Source organism: Cervus canadensis, chromosome 28, assembly GCF_019320065.1.
Source record: "Cervus canadensis isolate Bull #8, Minnesota chromosome 28, ASM1932006v1, whole genome shotgun sequence".
Taxonomy (NCBI): Eukaryota; Metazoa; Chordata; class Mammalia; order Artiodactyla; family Cervidae; genus Cervus; species Cervus canadensis.
This window is the reverse complement of record NC_057413.1, coordinates 42773569-42784913: the sequence shown is the minus strand read 5'-3', so window position 1 is coordinate 42784913 and position 11345 is coordinate 42773569. Positions and strand designations below refer to the sequence as shown.

Here is an 11345-nt window from a genome sequence, read left to right as displayed (position 1 = left end):
CAACACCACATAGCTTCTGCTGCTAACAGCATCCTACTGGATCCTCTCATTACTGATATTCCTGGCTTATCTGTCTCTGCTGCTCTAACAGAACAGTATTAGTGTGGTGACACTAATTACAGGCACATTAGGGCTACTGCTGCTGTTGAAACCTATGACCAAGAGTCTGGCAAACAGACACAGGGTCTGAGAGCAAGGCTGTGGGCCTGGCCACGTGCCCACACCCAGGACGCCCACCCAACCTTCACAGCCAGTTCTGACATCACCGCCCTCTCCCTGAGCTCACCACCCAGTCCCAGACACACCCTGCAGAGACCACCATCCCACCCATGGGGGAGGTCCCTGCCTGGGCCACAGTGGGTCTCAGGGCACAGGTGTGCCCCAGGAGCTGGCATCCAGGTAGGAGTTCCTGGGGCTGCTGAGGGGGCAGGGCTGGAGGAGGCCTACTTACTGAAATGGAGCAATGGCATCTGCAGGGAGGTCAAAGGTAGAGTTCTTGGTTTTCTTGTTGTGGAAGAACTTCCTCTTGAAGCTTTTACTGAATCCCATTGTCCATGGCTCTGATGGGAGGAAGGGGAAAGAGGCTCAGAAAGGACACACAAGACCCTTGGGGGATGGGTCAGGCCCTCCTCCCTGGTTCCTCCATGCCTCTTCCCCAAACAGCAGCAGCAAACAGCCTGGGAGGACACAGCCCTCATCATCAGCCCAAAGGGGCTCCAGGAGGACGCCTAAGATGACTACTTCTCAGCAACCCCACCTCCCTCCAGGGTACCATCTCTGGGACCCTGGCAGAGGGAACAGGATTCTGTTAGCCAGAGGGAAGAGGATTCAGCAGGAGATACAAATGGCCAGGTTTGTCTTTCTGGATCTGCCACTGCCGGTGGGGAAGGCCCTTCTCCTGCCATGAGGACACCAATGTACATATACAAGCTGGGCTTCACTCTCCAGCCCAACCCCCGGGACCACCAAAGACACAAGAGCTCAGGGAAGACAGTCCCCCTCAACATACACCTGGCTCTGCCCACCTCAGTAGGAAGCCCTGAGCGCCAGCCCAGGTGGGGTGTGGGCCGGTCGCCCTGGCTGAGGGAGGGGTCAGGGAGAGGGGCGCATCACCCACCGTTCACCGTCCTGACGATGTAGAGGCCAGTGGGCACGAAGTGCCGGTCGTCACGCCCAGTGTAGCTGAGCTTCGGCGTGCCGCTGGAGCCCTTGATGATCTTCATCTCTAACCTTGATTTTCCCAAGCAGGTGTGCACACAGGAAGTGTGTGTGAGACAGACAGTCCTGACGTTAATCTCTGACTAATGTCAGAACCAACCAACCCAATACTTGAATCTCGGCTCAACATAAGAGAGACTGAGGCAGAGACTTGAGTTGCTCCAGGTCACACGGTGGGGTGCTGGGTTTAGAACTCAGCCTCTGAACTCCCAGCTGAGCCGTGGAAGCAGGGGAATGGCACACACCTCTGCTGTGTTGCTGTTTGCGGGGTGTCAGGGTGACACCAGCTGGGGTGAGATCTGAAACCCCAAGTGCTGCTGGGCCTTCAGTTCACCAGCCATGGTCTCAGCATGGCCACTGAAGAGTTAATTCGGGAGCAGTGAGACCAGGTCTGGCTCCAGTGGCCAGTGGGCACACCCAGGATGAGCCCCCCAGATGTGAGCACCCCGCACAACAGCTGAGAACACGAGGAAGCACTTAGACCCCTCCAACCCCCTGGCTCAACCCCTCTCGGCACTAGGGGCTTGGATTTATAGTGTTTCAGGCAGCTTGCGCTCTGCCTCGTCTGGACACTCGTAACTGTTACAGCATCAATGAGCCCGTATTTCTGCCTGACTTGCGCCCGCCCTGCTCCCCTCCTGACGGTGCTGAATCAGCTCAGCCGGGGACCTCTGGCTGCCATGCAGACAAAGGAGGTGGGGGTTAGAGGGACCATGGGGGCCACTCGGCACTGCGCCCCCAACCCATCTTACAGAAAGGCAGAGGAGGAGTCCTGGACGCTGCCACGCGCCCCACCCCAACTCCTTTCAAACTCACCTGACAAAAATCTTCTCCATCTCCTCCAGCCGATATACCTCCTTCACCCTGTGGGGAGAGGCGCAGAGATGACAGGGCTTCCCGGGGCACTTGTCTGAGCAGCAGGGGGAGGCAGGAGGCTGCGCCTACAGGCCCCGCACCACCCAGGCCACCACGAACATGGACCCAGCCTAGCACTGCGCCCACAGACAAGCCCTAGGGTTCACAGCTGAGCCTGGCCCGGGGCACCTGGGGAGCAGAGCCCCGGCTGGGGAGGACTGAGGAGGATGGGAGGGAGGGAGAGGAAGGGCTGGCGGCGACGTCCCATCAGTGTTCCAGCCCCACGTGGCCATCACTAGAGGCCAGGACTCTAAGGACCAGGCCCTTGTCCAGGTCTGTCTACATGAATTTTACGCTTTCGGGTAACAGTTACTTCCAAATCGTCCTAACAGGCCTATTTCCACCTCGGGTGAGGAGACCCCCTACCCAGCCCCCCAGCCCTGGATGCCGCTGAGCACGCCTTTGAGCCACTACTGGGTAAGCTGCCCAGAGACTGAGCAACCAGACCCCACACAACAGAGGCAGGGTCCCTGAAGCAGCTTCTCAGGACCTGGCAGACAGGACATTTTAAAGCACAAGAAGAAATTACTTTTTTAAGACTTTCAGAAGACTTCTATAAAGTGCATTCTTACTACTGGATTTAATTCTAAGTAAATTTGTATTAAAAAGAATAGTGAAAATTATTTTTTCAGTTTCTAGACACACGAAGCCCCAAAGATCATCACATCAGACCTTGGCCCAGACTGGAAAAGTCTCTTCTCCGTCCGTCTGCTGCCTGTTCCTATCCTCCTCGCCTCGCATGGGGCCTGGGCCTTTCGTACCACCTCACATGGCAGCAAACCATGGCCTTCTTTCCATGTACCAAGGAGCCCATTACCTCAAACCACCCTTCTCTTTATCACGTTCAAAAACTCCCATTCCCTCAGCACCCTTTTCTTACCCGAAAAAAATGAAAAGGCCAGGATTGATATGCTAATGATACCCAAGCATGAATGTGTGGCTCACAGGTGTGTTAGCGCCCTCAGAAGCACGAGCATCTGAAATGAGGACACCTGAACCCCGAGGAATGAATCTCTCCAGTGGAGGTTGGCCTGCTGTGACAGGTGGGACGGGGAGGTACTCGGGGCCAAGCAGGCACCTCTCCAGGACCCCCAAGCACATCACTCATCAGGGCAGTCTGACCTCTAACGCTGGCCTGACCTCCACTGAGCCCTCTCCCACCTCAGAGGACGGGGGCAGGCACTAGCCAGAAAGAAGCAACGGGGAAGGAGGATGGGGGGGAGAGGTGATACGCTCACCTGATGGGATTCATGTCGGGCCGACTGGGCTTAGAAACAGCTTTCACAAATTTCTCAGCAAGCTGAATCCTACAATCCAATGGAGTCTCTCAGAGGCAAGTAAGGGTACCTCTATCAGGACCCCTGCCCCCAGAGCATCTTCATGGCACCAGTGGGAGGGCACTCCTGAATCTGCAGCAAAGCTGCTCTAAGAGGCGGCACCCGTGTCCCCCTGAAGGCCCCCTCCTGCCCTTCTCCACCAACGTCATCAGGGAGGCCCGCTCCCCCTCTCTCTGGATTCTGACCTCTAATTTTACATCTTGGTTGGTTTTCCTCAAGTGTAACTTTGGCTGTGCTCAGCCACCTCCAGCAGAACTTCAAGTATCATCTTTATTGTAAACGTCTGCTCCTTCACCCCAAACCACTGATCCCACAGTGCACCCACTCAGATGAGCCAGCTCAGGAGAGATGTCAGTGGCACGGTGGCGTAAGGGTGTTCTGTAACTCCCTTTAAACAACTGATTAAGCATCTGTGCACAAACGGAAGTGGGAGTTGTGGGACACCGGTGAACTGACACGTGGGGCCAGCCAGCACAGAACACATTCTTTGGGGAGAAGACCCGCCCTCTCCCCGTGAGGCCACCCTCTTGCTCAGCCTTAAAGCAAACATCACTCCTGATCTAAACGGTGGCAAGGTGGAGCCCTGGTGAATGAAAGTGCCAAGACCAACTTCTCACCGTGCCCTAGGAACCAGCTAGTGGGTAGAAGAGGGAAACTAAGAGTGTTCTTAAGCAGACAAGACCTGAGTGAGGAGCCAAGCCACAGAGGCCGCTGCCATAGCGCTGCCCTGGCCCACCTCCCCCTCTGTCCCCCAGGGCCCCGGTCAGACCGTTGGTTAAAGTGCTGCTCCCGCACGTCGCTGCCATTCAGCACGAGGACATCAAGGATGTGGATCGCACTTATCTTCCGCTGGGCCTTCCCCTAGAAGGACAAGGACACTGCCCACCCCGCCAGGCACTGGCCTGGGGCCCACTCCACCCAACGTGGCCTGCTGGCCTCCGTTCAAAGAGCTGGGGGAAGGGAGGTGCTCTGAACACATTTCCCTCACCTCCCTCCCAGTTGATGCTCAGCACCAGACTGGCCCAGGCTTCTGAGCAGACAAGAGATCTGAGGTGCTGGACCAGCCCCCTTAAATCTCAGACCCAGTGAGACTGCCATGGTGCTCTGGCAGAAGCTGGCTTCCCGCTCTGGCCCACTGCTCCCACTGACTGTTCTGAAAGTTATGTGTATGGTGGTAATACCCAAAGCTCAGGGGAAATAACAAGTTGCTTCTTTCCCAAGGGATCCTTGGTCAGTAACAATCAATATCTAAAAACTACACAGCAGGTTGACTAGGGCCTTTGCTACCCAGAGATGATCAAGATTTCCTGCACAGAAGGAGACTGTGAGCCTTCCCACCCGAACATAGTGTGGCTTAAAGCAACTACTGGAGGAGGAGGAATAATTACAAAGCCTTTGTTGGGCCCTGGGCCCTGTCAACAACCACATACACTGTAACCCAGTTAACTTGGGGTGTGGGGGGGGGCGGGGGTGGTGAAGGGCCAAGCCCAGCTGTGCCTTAGTTCCCTAGATGGCAGAGCCACAACACATGAGCAGAACCACCTCTGACCTCCCCTTTCAGCTCATGGACAATCTCCACGGAGAGCAGAGTATCCCGGGGTAGCTCTGTCTTCAGGTCCAGCTTGACCCAGCGGTCTGACTGGCGGCCATCCCACGTGTAGATCTGAGACTTCTACGGGCAGAGAGAGGAGGTTAGGTCAGGCAGAAGAGGGACTGAGCGGTCAGAGGCTCAGTTCTCAAAAAGGCTTTCAGTTGGTGGCTCCAGGGTGATGGGGCTGGAAATGCCAGAGGAAGAGGTCTGGAGAAAGGAGCTGGTGACACTTCATACGCGAGCAGGACAGTGTTGTCCTCCGCTGCCTCGGCGGAAGAGGAGTGCTCTGACTTGGTCCCACCGGAGAGGGGGGAACGGGCTCAGGCACCATTCAGGAGGCCTGAGTCCATGATCAGTGGCCCTCAGGAAATATCCAGCTTGGTCTATGTGTGAAGAGGGTTTAGTGAAGGATCCAGAGAGCAGAGTGGAGACAGTGAAGAAAGAGAAAGAGAAAATGTGAGAGGACACAGAAAGGAAGTGAGGAAGACAGAGAACTATACAGGAAGACCAGTCAGAGTGGAAGGAGAGCGCGGTGAGGACTTTGCCCGGTTCAGACACAAAACTGCTCTCCCTCACCTCGTGTTAGACTCCAAAGGCACCAGAGTAAGGATAGGTGGTGTCTCTGCCAGACAGGGGTGACGGGGGTGGGGGCGGTGCTGCAAAGAAACGGCTGCCAGGACCCGAGCCGGCCAAGCCTGCTGACCACCCTGCTACCCAGGAGGCTCCACGTCACCAGGAAGGAGGCAGTGCTCCCTTCAGCAACGCACCAAAGTGAACAAGCAAATACATGAGTAAGTGAAAGAATGAATGACACATGGGTGACTCAGAGGAAGAAAGGAAGGGAAGTTTCAAGAAATACCTTCCCTGGATCAAAGCGCCAGCTCCTCAGTGCCAAACAAACATGCGCCAAGTGTGGCAGGCGGCTGTCCAGATTCCCACAGACAGACAGCACGGTTCCACCACCCAAGCCGGGGAGGGAAACAGCTGCAGGCTTACCCCCAGGCCGATGAGGAACTTCTGCTCGCTGCCAGACACCATGCAGCGGTAGTCGAGCACTGGGCGGATCTTCTCCAGGGTCTTGGCAGTAAGCAGCGTGGGCTTATAGCTGAAGATGTCAATCTCAGTGCCCTGCAGCCCCGGGTCAGAGAAAACACGGCTGGGTTGGGGAAGGCACAGGCGCTCAGTACGGGTGCCTGGGGGGTTGGGGGCAGAGGGTTAGGGCAGGCTGGGGGGCGGGTGGGGACCGGAAGCACTTGCTCTCTGAAACATGCCCCCTGTTCTACCTAAGCAGGAACAAACTGGGATCTAATTCCACCTGCTTGGAGTGTTCCTTTAGGACCTATTAGAAGAGGCTGGAAAAGGAAAGAACACCGAGTCCCTGAGTACAGATCGATTTACCAGAGCTATAAGGAAATGTCACCAGAATATAAAAGCCTCCCCTTCAATAAAACTGAAAGCAAAGACTTGCAAGCAGTTGATTTGAAAGCAGTTAAGTGATCTCTCCACCTGTTTCAGAAAAATTTACACATGCTGTTTTTTTGAGGCCATCTTGAACCTCATTCTCCAGTCCCTGACCTGCACAACAGCTCAAGATTTGGGCCAGATTTAAATGAAGCCCAGGGAAAAGCCGGAATTCAGGTGGTAGGAAAACACAGGGCAGAAGAATTCTGGAGACCACTCACCAGAAACAGACCAGGGAGCCTAGGTCTGGGCCGCTCCACTGTGGAGCTCTCCTGCCACCCTCTCCTGACCCTCTGACCAGCTCCCGGCCTAAGATCACCTCACACTTCGTGTCTCCCCTGCAGCACAGGGCACCCTAAACTTGCCGGGGAGTAAGAGCCAGCACCACGCTGGGGGCAGCGGGAATGCTGATCACAACACATCTCAGGCCAAGAATCTTCAGGCGGCCTGGTGGGCTCTGTGGGAACTCAACACCCTCACCAAAAGTCCCCACCTGAGACCAGAAGGAGGTCTCAGCCCACCCCTGAAGCCCATGTGGTACTTGCACAAGCCCCCTGGAGGCCAGGCACCTGGGGGGTCTCAGTGATATCACCTCTTACCAGGCCTCTCTAACTCTTTATTTTTACCAGACACCAAGCTTACCTGGATGAGCTCGAAGAACTTAGATTTTGGATCTGTGGAAGAAGGAGCAACTCGAGCCTGGTCCGGGATCTGAAACAAGACAGCAAAGAACTTTGGTTTTCAAGCGCACTTTTGATCAAAGTTGTGTGTGGGCCTACACATAGGCTCAGACTGGGCAAGAAGAAATGGCACCCAAGGAAGCCGGAAAGGGGGGGCTGGGGTGGCCAATTCAGTCACTGCTCCCTTTCAGGCCTTGTGGTAACACTCCTTCAAAGCCATTTACCTTTCTCTGGGGCTCTCTGTGGTCAATACTGCTACCCAGGGCCACCAGCAGGAAACTGAGGCCCATTCACCCACCACCCTTGCCCTTTCTGACCAGTCTGCGGGGCTAAACGAGGAGTGAAAGAGCCAAGGAGGTGACTCCCAGCAGTGCTGAGACGTCCAACTCCTGAGTGCTGTGGGCTGGCCTGGCTGGGGGTCAGTCCCAGCCTTCTCGAGAGCTTCCTGCCCTGGAGCGAAACTGGGTCGGGGGGACACTCACCCCCCAGAGCTGGAGGCACTCTTTCCGGATCTCTGCCTGCCGAGGCTCGATCAGTGTCCTGGGAAAATGAAGCCAGTAAATGACTGAAACCTCTGGATAGGAGGAGTGTGCCTCCTGCACACCCATCAGAACCCCAAGGAGAGGACGTCGTGTGAATGAACGTGTGCATGCCCACATGAGGCTAAGCCGTCATTACCCAAGGTGCTTATAACACTCACACGGCTCTGCCTCCGGGAGGTGAGGGCACAGGGGCACAGAAACCGAGATGATCTCCTTGCTCAACCACAAAGGGAAGGGAGGAGCCACCCTCCTGGCCACCCTGGATGGCAGGGTCCCCAAACACCCTTCTCCCAATTACCCATCAGAACACACCGGTTCCTTCCCTGACAGAGGCCACAGGAAGTCCATCCCGTGGACGTTACCATGCCCGAGAAAGCTGAGTTAGCTTCTGCTCACCCCCTACCAGAGGTGTTCCTTGACCAGTCCTCCCTCTCCTCACCTGATCACTCTTTATGTCCCCTGAACATTAGATATTCTACACATGCCCCTCTACATTCTCTGATGCACTGGTAACAACTTTTCCTGTATCCTTTGCCTGGGTTACTCTTATCTGTCCAAAGACAGATAAGCCTCTGAGGCCGAGGTTCATGCCATGTGCGTCTTTGGCATGCTTCACAGAATACGGTAAAGTATGAGATAAAAAAGTAGGTATTTTTAAATGTTTGTAGAAATGAAGTAAAGAGCTCAGGTTGGGGGTGGGGGGTGGGGAACAAAACATAAAGATCTTCCCTTGAAATAGGTAGATTCTGGAAAGGGCAACACTCACGTATCTTGCACAAAGGCACGGATTTTGGCCAGAGCTTTGATCTGCAGACTGCAGTGGCTGGAATTTAAAAAAAAAAAAAGGATTTTATCTCAGAAGAATTACCAAAAAAGACAGCCTACAGTCATGAGGATAGAGAAGTTTAGCCAGAGCAGTGGCTATCTATGTTTGGGGACAGGGTTAAAGTCAAAAAAGAACCCCTTCAACCACAACCTTAAGGAACAGTTACGAGGACCTGATGAAGGCTTAGGGTGAAGCAGAACTGAGTCAAACCCTCCAGACCCTCAGATCCCAAGCCCAGCCAAAAGGAAGGTTCTGATCTCATCCTTAAAAATTTGAGGACTTCCCTGTGGTACAGTGGATAAGAATCCGCCGGCCAACGCAGGGGACATGGGTTTGATTCCCCAGTCCAGGGATATCCCACATGCCGCAGAGCAGCTAAGCCTTTGCGCCACAACCTCCAAACCCAAGCTCGAGACCCTGTGAGTCGCAACTACTGAAACCCGTGTGCCTAGAGCCCGTGCTCTGCAACAAGAGAAGCCACCGCAATGAGAAGCCCGAGCACCTCAACAAAGAGTAGCCCCCTCTCACCACAGCTAGAGAAGGCATGCTAGCAGCAACAAAGACCCAGAGCAACCAATAAATTATTTAAAAAAAAAAACAAAAAAACTGAAAGCCATAGTGAAATGATTTTTTTTTGGCTGCATTGTGCAGCTTGCAGGATCTCAGTTCCCCAAGCAGGGATCCCCAAACCTGCAACTTTTCAATTAAAGTCCTAACCACAGGACCACCAGGAATTCCCTGAACTGATTCTAAATGAAGCAACAACACAGTCCAGACCTAGTTCAAGCACACATTAAACTGACTACCTGCGCTAAGAGCCGCCCTTACTACCTTAGCCTCCACGACTCTTAGAGACAAATTTTTTCATTTAAAAAGCGAGACGTGATAAAGCTCTAAGAAAATGTGACCCACTGACAAGAGGGAAAACAGTCCAACAGAACAAGACCAAGAGATGATCCAAATGCTAAAATTATCAGACAAGACCTTTAAAATAACTGAAAAGTATGTTAAAGGATCTAGTGAAAAAGGTATAGTATACTTAAAAAGATGGAAAATACTGGCAGATATAACTATATTTTTCAAAAGCAAAAATTCTAGAAATGAAAAATATATTAGAGATAAATGGTATATCAGCGAATATGGTATAATAGCGAATTTATAGAAGTATAGTTGATTTACAATGTTAGTTGCAGGTATACAACATAATCAAATTTTTATATATTATACTCTATTTAAAATTATTATAAAATACTGGCTATATATCCCTGCAGCTTATATATTTTACACATAATAGTTTGTACCTCTTAATCCCCTATCTTGCCCCTCCCCTCCTGCCTCTCCCCACTGGTAACCAGTAGTTTGTTCTCTAAATCTATCAGTCCATTTCTGTTTTATTATTCATTTTTTTGGATTCCACATATAAATGATAACTTATCTGTCTGACTGATTTCACTAAGATCCACTGCTCTAGGTCCATCCATATTGTTGCAAATATCAGAATTTCATTCTTTTTTTAAATGACTAATATTTCAGTGTGTGTGTGTACCATCAACAGTGTACTAGGGTTTCCTTTTTTCCACTTCCTCATCAACATTTGTTATCTGTAGACTTTTTGACGATGGTCCTTCTGACAGGTGCAAGGTGATCACATTTAATTTGCACCTCTCTGATTATTAGTGATGTTGAGCATTTTTTCATATACCTGTTGACCATCTACATGTCTTCCTTGGAAAAATGTCTATTCGAATCTTCTGCCCATTTTTTAATTGGGTTGTTATTGATGTTGAGTTATATGAATTATTTATATATTTTGCATATTAATTCTTTATCAGTCTTACCATCTGCAAATATGTCCTTCCATTCAGTAGGTTGTCTTTTCATTTTGTTGGTTTCCTTTGCTGAGCAAAAGTTTTTAACTTTAATTAGGTCTCATTTCTCTATTTTTGCTTTCTTTGCCTTAGGGCCTGATCCCTCCACCTCTAAAATTTCTACTCTTTATGTCAGAGTGTTCTGCCCTTGTTTTCTTCTAGATTTATGGTTTCTGGTCTTACATGTAGGTCTTTAATACATTTTGAGTTTATTTTTGTATATGGTGTGAGAAAATGCTTTAATTTCATTCTTTTACATGTAGCTCACCAGTTTTCCCAGCATCACTTACAGTCAGAGACACAAAGACACAGAGACTGTTTTTTGTCCAATGTATATTCTTACCTCCTGTGTCACAGATTAATTGACAAAATATAAACGGAAAACCCTGAAAGCAGTCAGAGGGAAAAGGACACGGACACACTGACGGAGTTATCCCTGTGACTAGTTTATCACTGTCACTAGTTTGCTAGTTTTTAATCATGAGTAGATGTCTAATTTTGTTGAATATTCTTTCTGTATCTATCAAAATTATTATTTTTCCTCTTTATTCCTTTAATACAGTGAAGTACAAAAAATGGTTTTCAAAAGGTATACGAATCTTGCATTTTTAGATAAACTCCAGTTGGTCATGAGCATTACTCTTATACATTGCTGAATCTGATTTACTAATTTTTAAAAAATCTTACTTATTTTAAATTTTCGGCTGGGCTGGGTCTGTGCGGCTGTGCAGGCTTCTCCCTAGCTCCGGAGAGCAGGGGACTGCCCTCCGGTGGCGGCTCCCGGGCCATACAGCACCGGCTCCGTCGGCGTGGCGCACCTGCTTAGTGGCTCCATGGCTTGTGGGATCTTCCTGGATCAGGGATCAAGCCCATGTCTCCTCCACTGGCAGGCAGATTCTTTACCACT

General features: G+C 51.3%; 1 protein-coding gene across 1 annotated transcript in view; it reads right to left on the bottom strand.

Moving 5' to 3' along the window:
* The window catches only part of CMTR1 (cap methyltransferase 1), a 53033-nt gene that overhangs the window by 1527 nt on the left and 40161 nt on the right, over window positions 1-11345 (bottom strand). Inside the window, exons 14-23 of the mRNA XM_043449196.1 lie at window positions 8511-8567; window positions 7685-7742; window positions 7165-7233; window positions 6058-6189; window positions 5020-5142; window positions 4240-4331; window positions 3372-3440; window positions 2035-2082; window positions 1118-1230; window positions 452-560 (exon numbers count right to left, since the gene is read on the bottom strand). Coding sequence (XP_043305131.1) covers window positions 452-560; window positions 1118-1230; window positions 2035-2082; window positions 3372-3440; window positions 4240-4331; window positions 5020-5142; window positions 6058-6189; window positions 7165-7233; window positions 7685-7742; window positions 8511-8567 — 870 coding nt within the window. The remainder of the gene's footprint in view (window positions 1-451; window positions 561-1117; window positions 1231-2034; window positions 2083-3371; window positions 3441-4239; window positions 4332-5019; window positions 5143-6057; window positions 6190-7164; window positions 7234-7684; window positions 7743-8510; window positions 8568-11345) is intronic.